This window comes from Haplochromis burtoni, unplaced genomic scaffold, assembly GCF_018398535.1.
Source record: "Haplochromis burtoni strain Fernald_Lab_line unplaced genomic scaffold, NCSU_Asbu1 Contig_3, whole genome shotgun sequence".
Classification (NCBI taxonomy): Eukaryota; Metazoa; Chordata; class Actinopteri; order Cichliformes; family Cichlidae; genus Haplochromis; species Haplochromis burtoni.
The window spans coordinates 2,965,444-2,983,853 of NW_024582364.1; the positions used below are offsets into that span (position 1 = coordinate 2,965,444).

An 18,410-nucleotide genomic window follows, 5' to 3' on the forward strand; every position below is an offset into this window, starting at 1 on the left:
AAAAAAAAAACTAACATGATGTATAACATAACTATGCATTCACCTCTAGCGAGAGCACACCCACTGAAACCACTGAATATTTCCTGCTGTGTGCCACATACGAGAAAGGACGGAGTCAAGGGTAGCTCAAAGATAAAGGGATTAGTGAAGTTGTAGGCCAAATTTTGATGAATGGAAAGGTGTTTCCAGCAGAGGAATTTTTGCAGTGAATTACAGAACAGCTGAAGAAAAAGGTGGAGAAGAACCAAATTGATTTAGAGTGATCAGCCTACACAACACATGCCCAGTTATTTAATTCCTCAACCTAACACAGCTAATTTTGTTTGATACTTGAGCTCAGTTCCAAGCCAAAACTGTTGTAATTTTTCATGCAAGTAGTTTTGAATAACACTTAAAAGTTAAGTTGTTTGCAAGAATTTTCACCTTTATTCCTTTCATTTTTGGCGCCTTCAGAGGAGTGAAATGTAGAAAAGCTGAGTGAAAATCAACACTTTACTCAAGGATTCGAATTCTCATTTGATTCAGTGACCTGCTTTTTAAACCTTTAAGTCACTATTGTTTCAATTTAAACGACACCACAAAACAACAAGTGGAACAGAACAGTTGAGTGACAGAGAGGCTGCAAAACACGCTATTATTATCATGATCATCACTCACTTGCGAGCATCTTTACACATGCACTAATGAGTATTAGAAGCGGAGGCTGAGTACACAAAAATGCTAATTATTTTTAAACTGTCTGCCTGGAGCACATGTCTCCTTGCTTTCAGTACCCCTTTTATTTAGATGGTCCTTGTTATGGTAATTAATATTCAAAACACACACATATGTTTCCTGAAAAAATATAAGGACATATGAAGAATCTATTACTGTGGCCCCTATGAGTGTCTGTGCATGAATCAGCCATGATGTGGTGCACAAAGCATCCCATTGATTGCATAGTCCTAATGACTCATAACCTTATGTGATCCTTGGCTACAGTCACTTATTTATTTATTTTTACCTTCTTTCAACCAGAAACACACCACACAAACACACACACACACACCCGTCTACACACACACACACACACACACACACACACACCATTATCTTAACACTCACATGCACTGATGCACAGAGCATGAATCCTGTGTTCTGTTCAAAGTCCAGGTCATTTAGGACACAGTGCACTTACTTGTAAAAACAAGACAGAAAAGTGCTTAAATCAGAATGCTAGACCTTTTTATAGGCAACAAACAATACAGATATAAAACCATACAACATTACTGATATAAAGATATTTGCTAATATCTAATATATTGCTAACGTGTACTGCGGTTAAAGATATGATGGTGCAGTTAGAATAAGCTAAATGTTGTTTGCACGAGGAACTGCATACTCAGTTCAGAAAAATGTGAGGAACGTGTTCCACTTAGCACATCATAAAGGCACGTAAATCTAATTATGTATTAACTAGGATAATTACACTGACGTTTGTAACCCTTGTACATCTGTATGGACAAGCAACCTAAATCAAAAGAAAAATCTAAATATATGTGGTAAATGGGCTGGTATTATTGAGTAAGCAAAACAAACCACATTCATTCACACACACAAAGATGCATTAACACAGTCCTTTATTTTGTGCACTTTTTAAGTATCACATTTTTTTTTTATCTATGTAGCTGCAGCATTTTTTTTTATTCACTATCTTGCCTAAGGGTACTTCTGCATGCAGATTGGAGGAGCTGGGGATCAATTTATTGAATTCTAATCAGAAGACATCCTGATTTAGATCTCTTTTTTTTGTAATATATATACAATACATGACATACATTTAGTCTCAGTGTACGAAATGTATGAATTTGTACTGAAAGACGCTACAGTCACAACATACATATGTTCTGTAATTATTGGACCACTACATGTTGCCAAATATTTGTTACGTTTTGACATTTTGAACGCATTCAGTTTTAAATTAGCTAGCTACTCCTGGGTTGCAAACTGTCTGATTTTAAATGTCCATCAAAAGCTATAACTCTCTTTTGCCAAAACCTACAGAACCACATCACATTGACTGAGTGCAAAGTGCTAAATAAGCAAGTTACAAAAAATTACTCCTGTGGTAACCAGTGTTGGTCAAGTTACTTGAAAAAAGTAATCAGTAACTAATTACTGATTACTTCCCCAAAAAAGTAATCCCGTTACTTTACTGATTACTTATTTTCAAAAGTAATTAATTACTTACTTAGTTACTTAGTTACTTTTTAAAAACACGATTTACAACCTGAATAGGTGATAAAGCGATAGATCTTTCAGCCCAATTCTACTTTTTCTGCATAATCCGACACTACAGTGGTGGGTCTTATCACCAATGGTGATGAGACGGCTTACAGGGAGGAGGTCAGCGCCCTGACCCACTGGTGTCAAGACAACCATCTCACCCTCAACGTCGCAAAGACAAAGGAGTTGATAGTGGACTTCCGGAGGTGCAGAGAAGTACACACCCCCATCACCATCAACGGCGCTGCTGTGGAGAGAGTGAGCAGCTTCCGGTTCCTTGGTGTACATCTGGCTGAGGATCTTACGTGGTCAGTACACACAAACAAAACAGCGCCTCTTCTTTCTCAGGAGACTGAAAAGATTCGGCATGAGCCCCCGCATCCTCAGGACCTTCTATCACTGTGCCATTGAGAGCATCCTCACTGGATGCATCACCACCTGGTATGGCAACAGCACCGCCTACAACTGCAAAGCTCTCCAGCGAGTAGTGCGGTGCTCTGAACGGATAATTGGAGGTGAGCTTCCCTCCCTCCAAGACATCTACAGGAAGCGGTGCCTGAGGAAAGCGGGGAGGATCATCAAGGACTCCAGTCACCCCAGCCATAAACTGTTCAGACTACTTCCATCAGGAAGGAGGTTCTGCAGCATCCGGTCCCGTACCAGCAGACTGAGAGACAGCTTCTTCCACCAGGCCATCAGACTGCTGAACACTCATAGACACCTCAGCTTCACTACTGGAACTTAACATTATGCACTCCATACTGTACAGTAATGCCACTGTTTTGCACATGTCTCAACTCTGTATATTTTTATATATTTTATTTATTGTTTACTCTATTTAATTTGTAAAATATGTGTATACACACACACACACACGTAGAAAAATATTTAGTATACACATCCAGAAATGCATATACTATTATATATTGTACATATATTTATTAGTTTCAGATGTAGCCATTCTTGTATTTTGCTTGTTTACATTATTGTATTTTGCACAACTCTGTTGCTTGTGAAGCTCGCACACAAGAATTTCACTCACATGTACTGTACCAATGTACCTGCACATGTGATGTGACAATAAAAGTGATTTGATTTGATTTGATTGATTTGGAAATTGAAAAGTCTCTTTTTATTAACTTGTTTTATAGTTTTAATCTTTTAACTTTATGCATCAAGCAAAAATTTAATTATATGCAACATTCTCTGACTTGAATAAATTAGTTTAACATTTAAACCTATTTTCTGCACATTCCAGCACATAAAATAAAATATTTTTTGTGTTTACACTCACTCTTTCAAATAGATGCAAGTAAAACACAGCAGAAAATAAATAAAGTCAAAGACTCAGCGGTCCTGTTGCTCTATTTTCACCTGTAAAGCAGGACTGGGTAGGCGGAGGTTTACCCTGGTGCAGGTGTGCCGCGGTCAGTTGAAGAATCCGCGAGTTTCTCTGTGAATTTCCCATTACGTCGTTGCGCACTCGTGCTTGCTTGGAATTTAGGGGTTTTTTTCGCTGTAAAAAGAAGTTTTCTTCCCACGCACAACGGACACTAATGTTTTTGTCACTTTTTATGGAATCAAACTCAAAGTAAGGTCAGTACTTCCACGCTTTAAACGCTGCACGCTCATACTCTCTCCCACAATCGATATGTGATCCATTGTTGATCTGCACACAGCTGTTGTCACTAACGGCGCACTCGCTTACGTCACTGTCGTGAGACATTCTCGCAAAAAAATCACGGTTTTAGTAACGCAGTAACGCAGCGTTCCTATGGGAAAGTAACGGTAATCTATACGTTTGTCACTAACGATCCTTATTGCTGAACTAGCAAATACTTAGTACGCAACGTGCGTTCAGGAACTATCTAACGTTTGCAAGTATCCTACTTCTGAAAAAAAGTAATTAGATTACAGTAACGCGTTACTGCCCATCTCTGGTGGTAACTGCAACTTTTATATGTAAGATTGTGTAATCCAATCCTTCTCACATACTCTTTCATCATTTTCTCTCCAATGGCACATATTTGAAGAAAATTATTGCTCTAATGATGCTAATCTCTTATTTCTCCCTGTGGGAGTCATTACTGCTTTATGGCATGACGTGATATCAATTTAATCACAAAGAGGAAGCCACTAGCCAAGTGAAAACTCAAGGTTTAATTTTGGATGGGTCCATCTGGAGATACAGCATGTGGGCAGTGGATGTGCTGATGCTGGACCAATAAAGGGGTGAACCCAGAGGAGTGGGAAATATGCTTACAACAAATTTTGCAATAATAAACTGTAGTTTCTTCAGTGTGAGTGAGCACCTTCAAACTTCACATCATCAAAAACTTCTAATTGGTGACCTTAAAAGTCATCTTACAGCAAAGCCATTTATTGCAACACAATGTTCCCTGGATTCTTCTCACGTGCTGTTTTTCTAAGAATCATTAGTTATAATGTCAGATGAAACTGGATACAGTAAGTTTACTGGTGAACATTTGTCTTAATAAGGATTTTGTATAAACAGTATCGTGTGTGTGTGTGTGTGTGTGTGTGTGTGTTGTGTGTGTGTGTGTGTGTGTGTGTGTGTGTGCGTGTGTGTGTGTGTGTGTTTGGGGTGAGGGAATCTGGAAGCTTAAAAGTGCCAAAATAAAAGAAATAAGTAAACTGTTAAATCATGACTTAAATGAATTAAGAATTACAATTGAATAATATCTAAATTATTATTATTATGTACATAATTAATTGATTCAATTTATCATTAATTAGTTTGATTATCAATTAATTTCATTTTAAACATATTTAAACATTTCAGTATTTAATTAATTATTCCATAGTTCCTGCAGTGCAGTGCATCATGTATTTATTGTATCTGTCAACCTCAAAGCCAGGGTGTGGGGCAAATCCGGCCAAAGCTAGAACCGTTACTTTGGTCCGTAGTAGATTCTTTCAGTTGGTCCTTCTTAGTTCCAAATACGGAGTTTGGAGTTGCATACTTGCTTGGTAAGTACACTTAGGGTTAGATGGGATGGTTGGATGGAAAAGCACAGCTTACAGTGAGACAGCAGTGTACTTGATAACAACAGTTCGTTTTAACTCTGTCCTTTACTGTCTTTTTACCCTTACGATTAATATTTACAATAAAAATAGCACAACAGTCTTAATTACCTTTGTTGTTTTAAAATACATTTGATCATAAATGCTCATAAAAGGCCCATTTATGTGATTTTTTTTAAACAATGGGCTGATTTGGGAAAGGTTGGTAAAAGCTGTATACTAGTTCCTTAAATATTGCTGATAATTCAACAGACTATTCGGCAAATCTCTCAATGTATACATAACTCTTACTTCTCAGTGACAAATAATGAATGAAAAATGAATGCAGATATAATTATCTTCTTTTTTCTCTTGTAGATGGACACAGAAACAGTATTTCATATTTTACTTACAGTTTGGGGTGTTTTCCTCCACCATTGTGATTTTTAGGTTTATAAGCATTCTGGGATACCTGTCCTAAATCCACACCACCACCAACTGACTGTGATACTGCATCTATCATTTATCTGCGAACGATTTGTCTTGACTTGCAGGATAGCTAATCAGATGTTAAGGTCTGTTGATCAGGAACCATTAAATAATAATTAATTCAATAGTAAAATAAATAAATATGTTCTAAATTATGATGAATTTATGTTTTCATTAATTAAGTTATATATTTAATTAACTGTGTGTTAATAAATTACCTGTTTATAACTTTGATTCATGACACATTTGATAAACTATCCAAAGATGTATTTGTTGGTTTCATTTTGGCACTTTTGATCCTCCATACACGAAGGATAAAGGAAATGTCAACTCTATGGAAATGTTATATATGGAAAAACAAAGAGTGGTAGAAATATTTAATTAAGTGCTAAATCCTAATAAATCTGATGGCTCTTTGATCCAGAGGTAGGCAGTATTAATTTCTGATCATAATTTATCACTAAATAAAAATAAAAAGGGTAATTTATTAAAATGACTTGACAAATCACTGACCTTGAAAAAAAAAGTGAATTACTGTAAGTTTATGTAAGTTAATTTTCTGTTTGTGTATACTGTACTCACTGCAAATGTATACCTGTATGGTTCAATAATACAATTTGTATTGTGTTAAATAACACTTAAATATATTCTTTTTTAGTAGCTGATAACTACAATATCCAAACATTCATCCGTCCGTCCATCCGTTTTTCTAACAGCTTATCAATTCAGGGTCACAGGTTGGCTGAAGACTCTTACTACAATATCCCTCTGGCTTAGTTTTAATAAGACACTAGCCACAGTCTCAAAACATAATAAATAAAACTGCATAAACTGTGCTGCACACAGTTTAGTTTCTAATTACAGCCCTCCAAATCACATAAATCATGCCTGCATCCAGTCCAGATCACTCTCAAAGGGTGGAGCTATCTGAAGAAGTTCAAGGCACAAAAGCAATCAGCAGAGCTCCACTGAGATCTGTCCATATTTAACCAGCACACACACACAAAAGCACACACACACACACACACACACACACACACACACACACACACAAAAGCAAACACACACACACACACTGGCAAAGTGTTATGCAACAAGAATTTGGTCTCCATTGCATTTAATCCCCTGTAGCAACTTAATCCTAAGGCTAAGCAAACTCTCCTCCTCAAGCCTCCCTGCTGCTCTGAGAACACAGAGGAAAGGAGGTAGTGAAAAAGATAAGAAACGGTAACAAGGAAATGCTAGAGCATGAAATGGGAAAGGTAGCAATACAGTTACCGAGGCATACCAAAATGGGTAATGAAAATGAGAATGCAGAACATCAAGTTTTTGTTTTTTCCCCCCCACAGAATGAAGCAGTGAAAATCATACTCTCAAACACACATATTTAGTCATTTCTAATCAAAGGTTAAAGGTCAGACATAACTAACTACAAAGTGAGGAAGAAAAGTGAAGAAGTTATATATAATAAATAATATCCAAGCACCGCGCTTAACAAAATAATCAGATTATTTAAAAGAAAATTTACGTAAATAAAATGTAAATTAATTTCATACTTCAAATGGAATTATTACATTTAGAAGGAGTTATAGTTACTTTATAGATTTCTGCATTAAAATATAATTAGTTACTTCAGATTAAGTTATCCAGCATATGAAGCTGTGAAGGCAGCAACAGGCTGGAACACTAAAATGCTCCTTAGTGATGTGAACACATCAGCCATATGTAAAAATGCAGTAATATAATAAATATCACAAACAGAACTGTTTGAATGAGTGCTTGGAACTTTTTAGTAGAAAGTGCAACATAATCTTTTTCCAGGCCATCAGTGTTACCTGGACAATTTAAAAAATACAAGTAAGGCTTCAGTGTAAACATAAACACCACCCCAACATTCTATAGTTGTTCCTCTGGACATTATTTAGTTTTTCTTAGCACTGAATCTCTTATGAGTATACTAATCTCTAAATGACTGTTTTAAAATGGAAAGGCTTTATTTAATTCACAAATGTCTCTAGGAAAAGTTCACAGCGGTGTTGCCTTGATGATAGGGTCCTACCTGACATTGTCATGACGCTGGATATAGATTTTGTGAAAGATCCTTTCTGGGGGCTTCAGGAAATCCTCCTTCATCTCCATAGCTACATTCCTGGGCAACAGACTCATTAGCAGGCGCTCCTGAGAATATGAGAGTGTGTGTGTGTGTGTGTGTGTGTGTGTGTGTGTGTGTGTGTGTGTGTGTGTGTGTGTGTGTGTGTGTGTGTGTGTGTGTACATTTGTGTGTGAGAAACAGAGCAAGAGAGGGGAAAGAAGATAAAGTAAGTCACTTATACAGTAGAAAGCGGCAAAGTTATCATAGGGCAAACTGTTGGCGGTGATAAGAAATGCGCTAGACAAAAAGGCATGAAATCTAACAGAAATGAATAATGTGGCAAAATGACTTGAGGCATGGGGCGGTGGGGGTAGACATCCAATTTTACACATAGTTTGTGCAGCAAAAAAGGTGTCTATACCTGTTTTTCGTTCTCATCCTCCATGCGGAGTCTTTCTTCGATGCAGTTGCGAGCCTGCAGGAAGGCCTTCCTCTGGGCTCGTTCTGTTAGGATGCGTACAAACAGCCCTGACAGGTTGACACTGGTGAACAGTACTGTGTTGGCAACCAACTGCAAAAACACACACACATTACACACTATTACTTCTCTGGTACATTGTTGAAGACAAAATATTTAAGAAACCATTAGGAAATATTTATATCACTTTAGTTAGATCAAATATTTATACGTGTGTTGTTATGATCAATGAAAAATGTATTTTCATGTATATTTCCATATATTGAATGTATGGTAAATAATCTAATGTAAAATATGTTTTGTCATTTGGCATCTTTGTGCATTTGTTTGTGTGCATTGATGCACAATGCAGCACAGGAAGTAATTTATTTCAATTTCTTACTTTATTTAAAAGGGGCAAGCACAGAACTATAACACTAAGCTGCATGAACAGATGTGTATATAGTCAACGCTAATGGTTAAAGAAAACCATATCATAATGCTTAAAATCAAAGCTGAATAACAATAAATAAAAACAAGCAGCCTATACACTACACTGATTAAAGTATCCATGGCATTCATATAACTACATGTATACATGTGAATGTTTGCCAGGTTTTGTTACCCCTGCTTTCAAGGACCTGAAACTGGAGTTTCACTACCCTAAACGGGCTGAATGGCAGTTTAAGGGTGTTATACCAGTTAATTCATTTACCTGGATATTTTTCAAATATATAATTTTTTATTCAATATTTTCTATGAGAAAATCTGTGACATCTCTTATAATAAACACACAGCAGCATGACTGTTTATAATAATTCCTATTGCTTGGTTGAGGCTGGCTGAGTTACTTGACACAGTTCTGCGATTGCCTATGATGTGTAGACTAACAAGCAGTCACTGCAGGTAATAAATACACAATATATTGATGAAAATAAATATGTTAACTCATATCCTCATTCACCTTTAGTATTTTCTGTTGTAGAACTTAGTGATGGAGCTTATTTGACTTTAAGAAATGTTACCCCAAAACACCTTATACTTTATTAAAATATAGCTTATATGTTTAACTAAGCATCATGAAAACACTGTCATATTTTGAAATGATGTATCCACTTCTTGTAAAATTTTAAGAAACTTTTACTGCCACAGACAGGCACGTTTCCCAGAGCGACGAATAACGGATTGCCTTGAGAACGCTGTTTTTGGCAGCAGAAGTCTGGCTTTGTGCTTGGCAGCACTGTTGGCAAGGATCAGCATGTTCAAACGATGCTCAAGTAACTTTATAGCCCGGAGTGAATAAATGTGGACATCAGAGTTAATTGGTGTAAAATACTCTTGAGCTTCTCTGTTGTGTTAAACGCAGTGTGCTCATTACTGACCTTACTGCACTAGCAACAAAATCTTTCATTCTCGGCTGTTGTACCCATTCACTGGCAGTAATGAAGATCTTCAAACTTTTACGATGCAGTAAAAAAATAAAAGGAGTACATTAACTTTTATTCGGCGACATGATTAATTCCAAGGTGTCTCATTATGATGTATACAGGTATTCACTGAATACAATACAAGGTTTTTATTTGCAATGCTTTTTCCTCCCCTTTTCTTTAGTTTTTTTTTTTTTTTTTTTGCTGTTGTACTTCATATTAATAGTAGTAGCAATACGTTAATAAGTAAAAATGTCAATGATTGCTGAGTTTATTTACAATTATATTTTTGTCATTTCTTTCAATGGGGTCTAATAAAGTACCTATTTTTAGTTTTATTGTTTTTGTAATCTAAGCTTTATCTAGACAGGTAAGGCTATAAACCCATACCCCATTTAACATTTTATGGTATTTAAACTACCAACAATGAATAAATTATGCTACTAAAAGGACCTGATGCATGATGAGACCAAAGAGGCCCTACAATAACGTGCATTTGAAATTATAGTCAACACTTGCTTTAGTAATAAGGTATTTCATGTAGAAGTAGACACAACCATAGGCTGAGTGCTTGGGACCTAGGTGGGTGGTTGTTGCAAGCCTGGACTGTGCAGGGTCATGCCACACAGCTCATCTCTAAGCTTAATGGATTAGCTATCTCCGGTAGTACAGCTAGCAGTGTCCTTCACATGGCTATGCAGGTACCGCATAGCCTACATACAGGAAAACAAAGCTCTGTAAATAGGCTGTCATCATTTGGGAGCACGATGAAACGACAGAATCCCAGTTTCACTTCCAAGAAATGCCCAATATTTGTGTCATATGTTGCACGTAGGCAGACATGTTCCATTATACCCCTGGTAGGTTTTGACTGATGTGACATATCTTCTTTTCCCACAGCTGATGACAGCCAGGAATGTGAGCATATGTGTCTGACTGTGACAGGAAAAGGTACAAAAGCTATACATTTCCAGAGAGCGGTGTACCAATTTCTATTCCGGCTCTGCAATGACATGCATGACTTTGCCCTATTTCTTAACGGAAGCATATGTAGAGTAGTCAAAGTGGTCTTCCTCTGTGTGTGGGTGGGTGTGTGTTTATGTGTGTGTGTGCTTGTCCCTCCACTTTGCCCTACTTCTGGTGCTTGGAGGATGTCACTCTAGTTCTTCATTCCTGACCTGCTCAACATTTTTTGTCTTATGAGAGCAAACATGCTCTAACTTGTCTTGATCGTGTTATTGTTTTGCCGGATTTGATTAAAACCTAAGCAAAGCCCATCAAGTCTTACCACATGGAGCTATCCTTGGTGCTGAACTGACATCTAAATTGCTTCTCTCTACCTGAGCTTCATATCCTAATACGGGCTACTCCAGCAGTGTGTAGCTCATACGAATAGATTATTATATTCACACGCATAATAATATAAGCTCCAAGGTTACCAAGTATTAGAGGCACCATAATCATGTGCAACATGTACTTACTGTTCTCCATAGTTTTTGTGTTTTCACTGTGACGGAAGTGGCAGTCACAATCAAATGGGAGATGGACACCATTATTCCAAACACAACAGCCAAAAGCGTCCGTACAGGTAGCAGCGCATAGGCGACGAAGGTGACCAGGATGAGCTGCCACATGCCTTGCTCCGGGGACGTCGGGGGCTCTAGCCCCATGGCGCCCAGGGAGAAGGGACAGCAAAGGAAGGAGAAAGTAAACCCGAAGAGCAGCGTCAGGTTAACAATCTGTTGGAGCTGAGTCACTTGCAGGTACTTGACATTAGTTACAATAAACAGGGACACGAAGATGACACAGTGGACCGGATGGGACCCCTTGGAGATGGTGATGCTGGGGCCGGACAGCAACTCCACCACAGCCAGCGTCGAGGACAAGAATATGAGCACGGCCAGGGCTTTGAGAGTGGACGTCTGCTCCAGTTTCAGGTTGTAGTTCTGGAAGAGAGACTCGAGTTCTTTGCAGTCGAACTCGTCCTCGCATACGATGGTGGTCAAAGGGACACCCGGTGGACAGTGACTTCTCTTCCGCCTGGTTTTGACTTTCTGAAACGGTATTTCCTCCATGTCAGTGCCATTCATAAACTGAATACCTGCTCACAGCTTAGCTTAAACAGAACAGCGGATCCCGCGCCGACACAGACCCCGGGATGCAAACGTAAAAAGACGCGCACAACAGACTCAAGGCAGAGCGTCCCAGATAGCGGAGGAGACTGGCCGGTGGCCACAGACGCGCTCGGCACTATCCACAGGTTGGACTGTGCTGTCCGGAAAGATTAGCTGGCAAGCAAATCTTCATTTTCCAGCAGTGTTCCGGGCGATGTGCCATATACATGTAGCCTACTAAAAAATAATTACTATAATAAGAATTCAGCGTTCGCTTGAGCACCACTGAAGAGCACGTCGTCTACTTGTGACGGTAACAGCTTTTTTTTCTTTTCTTTTTTTTTTTTTTTTTTTGCGGGGCTCAGATAGGATCACGCCTGCGCATTATGAGGTGAAGATAAGACAGGTCTCAGCTACTCAACACACGCAGTCAAGACGATTTGACTAGCGCGGCTACAGAGCTCCCCTTCAGCCTGACAGAACAGCACATGCATCATCCTTAACAGCAACGTCTCCTTTTTCCACCTGCACACGACGTGTTTCCATCGTTAAAGCCCGTGCAGTGACTTTTACTATGCTCTGATTCATTTACGCGCTGCCTTCCTCTGCCTAATTCCCTCACACACAAGCACAGAAGATGAGAGAAAGAAGCGCAATTAATAGCGCTACCGCACGTCGCCGTGTTCGAGACACGACTATACTCTCATAAACTGGGAGCTACTGCGTTTGGTTGGCACAGACACAGAGTAACATGATTGCATAGCATTCATAATAAGACTCCTGTATTGCCATGAGGCAGCCACCCTCACAATCAGCACTCTTTTGGCATTCAGGGGGGTGGTGTCTCATTCATTACCAGGAGAAGATTAGTCATCCGTCACAGGCTGCCATTGCCATGACCCGTCGGTACCAGAGAGGATGTAAGAAAGTGACAGATTGATGGCCAGTGCCAAAGTCCAGCACTCTACCATGCTACCAGGACACTCACATGCCTTCTGTTCCACCTCCCTAGCTCTCACTATGTGTGTGTGTGTGTCTCTCTCTCTCTCTCTCTCTCAGCTGTTAGTGTTCTAGCTTTCACTGATCCAGCACAGCTATATACAGTGTGACAGGTAGATGGAGAGAGTGAAAGGGATGGGGCAAAAATAGAAACAGAGCAGTAAAGTATTTCGCAGCCTACTAAATTCTGAGACAAAAAGGGAAACAATGTTCTATAAAAGACTTGTGCTACCAGCAACATGGAAGTAGACAATTTGTGGCAAACAGATGAGGTGTTGGAGCTGATATGTTTGGTCATTAGTTAAAAAAACATAATTGGAATCACTAGCTCAAGCTTCTGAAATCCAAAAAGGTTTGGAAAATGTCACCTGGAAATTGATGATATAGAATATTCAGGTTTAACCAGGTTTTGTTGATTACCGAGTCAAACTTGACACAGACTAAAACTGAACTAGGCTAAACTTTAGCTAAAGAGAAATCTTAAACAAGCCTGCTTGCTGTCACACTAAATGAACAAACAGCTGTCTGCATAACAATAGAGTTCACCTTTCCCTCTTGGGGACCTGCCAGGCTCACGTCTGTGTTATCTGTCCCTGCTGCTCTGAGAGGAAGATATGGGACACCAGATGTAGGACACATTGCTTTTACACTGATAATCTGTCTTATCTACAAGGCTTTTACTCCCTTTTTACTGAGCTTTTATTAGCTCCCACATATAAAAAAAAAAACATTCACATTGCTGTGTGTCGGCTGTCAGCTTCAGTCTCTCGCACAGGTGATCTGCAAATGAGAGAAAACAGTGGCATCATTTACAGTCTCCTGACTAGAGTGTAATTAAAGTGGCACCGATTTTATGTCATTGCCTTAATCAATTTTTCAATATTCCTTATGTGGCATCTCCTAAATTAATCACAATAGCGAGGGCTGCAGTTTTTCAGTGTTGCATGGCATAGCCACAGTCTTTTGAGGCGAATGCCAAACTGTGCGCTCAACAAAAGACCAAAATCAGCAACATCCGTGCTGTTTGCGTAGCTGCATGTGCAGGTTTCCAAATATTTATTTTGTCTGACACAGATTTGTACGGATCTCTTTGCATCTCATTGAAGGATTGCAGTATTCCAAGAGGACCTCCTGTCCTGTTTGCAGCCAAGTATATTGAAGGATGAGAGCAGAGCCATCATGCGGTTTAAATGTGTTATTCTCTCTGCTTTTGATGGCTTCAGGTTTAAGTGCACGGTCACACTCTGCCAGCTCTCATCTTCTGAGAACAAAAAAAGGTCTTTTGGGAGTTCACGCCGCAAAGTTGCACTCCAAGGGTATTGGACAGACGCCAGCTTCCTGCTGCTTCTCTTCCAAATATCTTCTATTTTTCCTCTTTAACGCCATCATCACATAAGCCCCCTCCCCCACCCCCTAAAAACAGCTTGTCATCTGAAACGATGTGAAACAGCATTATATTGTTATATATTTGACATATTTATGCTGCAAAATTGTTATTTAACAGGATGATGACTCATCAGCTTCATATCTCTGGAGCAGTTAAACGCTTGTCTGCCACACGTCAGTTGTATAGCTTCCTTTCAAAATGGGTTTTGTCAATGTCTCCGATTAGGCTTCTGCTTTTAGGCAGGTGTTTTCAGAATGTACAAATAAAATGCTCACACACCACTAGGGGGAAAGAAAGAATAATAACAATAGTAAGAATAACAAAAGTCCATCTCAGTGCTTGTTTGCACATGCTGATATCAAGAGATCATCTTCCATGATAGCTAAGCATCTGGCAAATCCCACCAGTGTTCACATGCGGTTGACGTATTGGTGGTCTTGTAATAACAGACACATTGGTTCAACACCAGCAAATGAAACAGCTAAAAGACACCCAAGAGGGACAAGCAGTGCATGTCATGAATTAGCTAATGTTAGCCATAATTAAAATGTGCCAAGACAAAAGAAATGCAGGTGTTCTCACAGTTGCCACTCAGATGTGTATTCCCCTCAGATAAACACCCACAATCTTGGAAGGACAAGAATAATATGGCATATACAAAATAGATGAAGTGAGAATATAAGATTTCTGTGAATGGTATTTTGTTTCATTGCTTTCAACACACGGTGATCAATCTGTTTCTTTTCCTTTACTTATGAAATAAATTACACAGCATAAATCAAATATGGCCACGAGTCAGCTAGCTTTCACATAAACTTAAAAGAAATGAGTGCAATTCCAGCCCTGAGCAGGAACCTGCAGAACTCCATTTGTCAGGGCTGAAAACACAATACACACATAATTACCAAATCAAAACTGGACTTGAGGAAAAAGTCCACAAGCGTATCCTTCATCAGAAGGATCCACATTAGAATGATTTGTCCCCTCTCAAAAAAAGTGTTTACAGTCACAGATGATAAATGCTGAAGCTACAGTACTCTGTCTGTCTTGAGTCACCCCTCATTTCTTTATATTGTGCTTGGAAAATGGGAAATAGCTGCAGAGAATTATTGAAACATAGAAATATAAATGGAAATGTAGCATATAAGGCAACATTTGTAGTATTGACACTGAAAAACAATATTTCCTATGATTGCTTTTGTTCTTTAACACAGTCTGAACTCTGTTAGTGCAGATTTATTGTAATTTCTTTAACTAATCTTCAGGAATAGTTTTCCAGGCTTCCTCAAAGATGTTTAAAGCTCTTCTCTGGATGATGATCTGTTGTTCCGTTCTCTGTCGAGATGATCCCACATTGTTTCAATAAAATTGTCCAGGCTCTGTAAAGGCGTGATGACTGACTGACTGATAGTGTTCTACTGTGTGTTCTCTGTCAACGTATGCTTTTACTGCATTGGCAATGTGTTTGTCGTGTTGAAAAATGAAGCTGCTGCCAATCACATGATGTTACATGGTGGATCATAATCGGAAGGTACTTTCTTTTTTTTTTTACACAATCCACTACATAAACCGAGACTCTATGATTCACATCAGTTAACTGGTTTTGACTCTATCTGAATTTTGTTAAGATGGGGATTATTTGTCATAGTCTCTCTTCACGATTGTAAGCTCGTTAATCTGGCACAGTTTCTCTGTAGTCACCTCGATCTGTATTTCAATTTCTGCTGAGCAGCACCTCCTAAATTAATCTAAAAGATGAGCACTGCTGATGTTCAGAGCCAAATAAGGCACAGTGCATTTAAACAAAATAAAAAATCAGCAACATTTGATTTCTATTCATGGAGCTGCATGTGCTGGTTTGGATATATATCTTTTCGTGCTTATACAATTATACTTTCTTTAGATCTGATTGAAGGCGTGCAGTATTCCAGGAGGACTTCTTGGCCTGTTTGTGCCAGGTATATTGTAGGATGAGAGCAGAGCCATCGTGCGGTATAAATGTGTTATTCTCTCTGCTTTTGATTGCTTCGGGTGTAAGTGCACAGTCACATTCTGCTAGCCCTCATCTTCTGAGAACAAAGAGGTCTTTTGGGAGTTCGTGCCACAAGGCTGTACTGCAAGGGCATCAGATATGGAGACAGTAGTCAGCTTCCTGCTGTATGTCTCTTTACTAAAAATCCTTTTATTTCCACTGCCTGCCTTTCTGTTTCAGGCTCTTACTCATTCATCACACACACACAAACCTCAGACTGCAAGACATGAAACAGCTGAGTATCAGAAATGATATAAAACAGCTGACATATTTACATTGCAAAATTGTTATCTGAATAACAGTTTGATGACTAGGCAACTTGAGCTCTTTGGAGCAATTAAAATCTTTTCCACCACATGTCAGTTGTTTTACTTCTTTCTAGAAAGCTCATCTATAGAATACATGAACCTTAGCAGGCTGAATTTATACAGACACTTTGATCCACGCCTCATATTTGGCTTCTCTTGTAAATTGAATGGTGAGAAATGTCACTCTGGCTCTGTCTCTCTCGCTCACTCTCTCAAGAAAAGCTGCAAAAAGATTTCCACAGCCTTTAATTCTCCAGCCAGCTGGGTTTTCAGAATCTGCTGGTTTGGGCCAGAATGGAGACAAGAGGATAGAAAAGATGAATTAAAAACTCTACAAGAAAAATATGCAAGCTACAAAATGAAAGGGACGGAATGAGATTTCTCTGCATGATATTTCTTACTATAACAATCACACTAATTCAGCACCAGCAGGTGAAATAGCCAAGAGAAAGTCAAAAGGAAAAGGTAATGCATGTTGTCAATTAGCAAATGTCAGCCATAATTAAAATGTGCTAAGAAAAAAACAAACAAAAAAACAGCAGGTTTTTCTGTCATTCAGATGCGTGCCTACATCAGAGAAACTGCTACATCTTGGGAGGACTTCTCTGTGTGGTATTTTGTTTCATTGCTTTTGGTCACAGATGTATTTCTTCTCCTTTTTTCGTGAAATAAAATACAATGAATAAATCAAATTTAACCACAACTTAGCTAGCTTTCACATATCCTGAAAAGAAATGTGTCCAAACGTGACCTCCGGCAGCAACAGAACATACTAATAATTACCAAATCAAAACTGGCCTTGGGGGTGAAAAATCCACAAACCTATCCGTCATTCAACACATTTCAAAACACGCTGCAAGAGATAAATGCAGAAGCAATATAAATGCTTTGAACATGATTCATTTCTTGATGTACTTGCCATCACACAGACAGCAATACCACTGTTTTTGACTGTATCCTAATAATAAAAAATGAAACGGCCATTTAATACTGTTTTGCTTTAAAATAGCAATTTATTTGCAGTCATTGTTTAGAAAACTAAATAATTGTGCAAAATATTTAAGGCCTAGAGACGAGCCTGCAACCATCTAACGACTGCCGGTCACGTGTGAAATCTGTGTATTCTACAATACACACATTGATCATTTTAATTACTTACCTGTATTGCCTAATCACATCTCTGTTGTGTGCTCATGCACCTTGTAGAACAGAGTTTAGTGTGGAAGAAATACCAAAAAGGTGGAACTGAAAAGCTAAGTGAGAAAAAGAAACTAAAAATAGATGCAGCAAAATGTGTCAAATTAACTGGCATGTTAGCTGTCGGGCTGCTGCTGCTTCACCGTCAACAACAGCACCAGCAGCAACTAATAACCAGCCCTAACAGTCACAGGAGGCTGCTGCTGCTAGCAACAGCTGTGGAGAAGTGCAGAAGGAGGGACAGCAGTCCCAACAAAGGGTGAAGAAGAGACGGAGGAAGAAGAAATTAACATGGTAAGAAAATAGATGGAGAGATTCAAGGATTCAGATAAAATGCATGGCTAATTTGACCATGAGCCACGTTTTTAATTGTCAATTATCAGCTTCATTTATCTGACTGGGAAACTATGTTTATGTTACATGTGCTGTTGTAAAAATACAGTTTGGTGAGTGATTACTGGCAGCTGCTAACGTAAAACTGGTTGCAAAGGTGTATCAGGTGTAGTTTCCAGGGATGAAGCTGACTTGCACCCTGCTGTTATGTGCTGGATTGTCTCTGGGGCATCTTTACACAGCCTGCACCTGGGGTCTTGCCTGGTGTGATAGACCCCAGCCTCTA

General features: G+C 38.9%; 1 protein-coding gene across 2 annotated transcripts in view; it reads right to left on the reverse strand.

Moving 5' to 3' along the window:
• Positions 1-13,129, reverse strand: part of LOC102292812 (adenylate cyclase type 1) — a 37,634-nt gene extending 24,505 nt beyond the window's left edge. Inside the window, exons 1-3 of one of the 2 annotated variants that reach the window (XM_005912682.3) lie at positions 11,236-13,129; positions 8,292-8,441; positions 7,838-7,956 (exon numbers count right to left, since the gene is read on the reverse strand). In XM_005912682.3, coding sequence (XP_005912744.1) covers positions 7,838-7,956; positions 8,292-8,441; positions 11,236-11,844 — 878 coding nt within the window. In that variant the 5' untranslated portion in view covers positions 11,845-13,129. The remainder of the gene's footprint in view (positions 1-7,837; positions 7,957-8,291; positions 8,442-11,235) is intronic. The other variant, XM_005912683.3, reaches the window with a different exon arrangement.
• Positions 13,130-18,410: the final 5,281 nt, after the last annotated feature.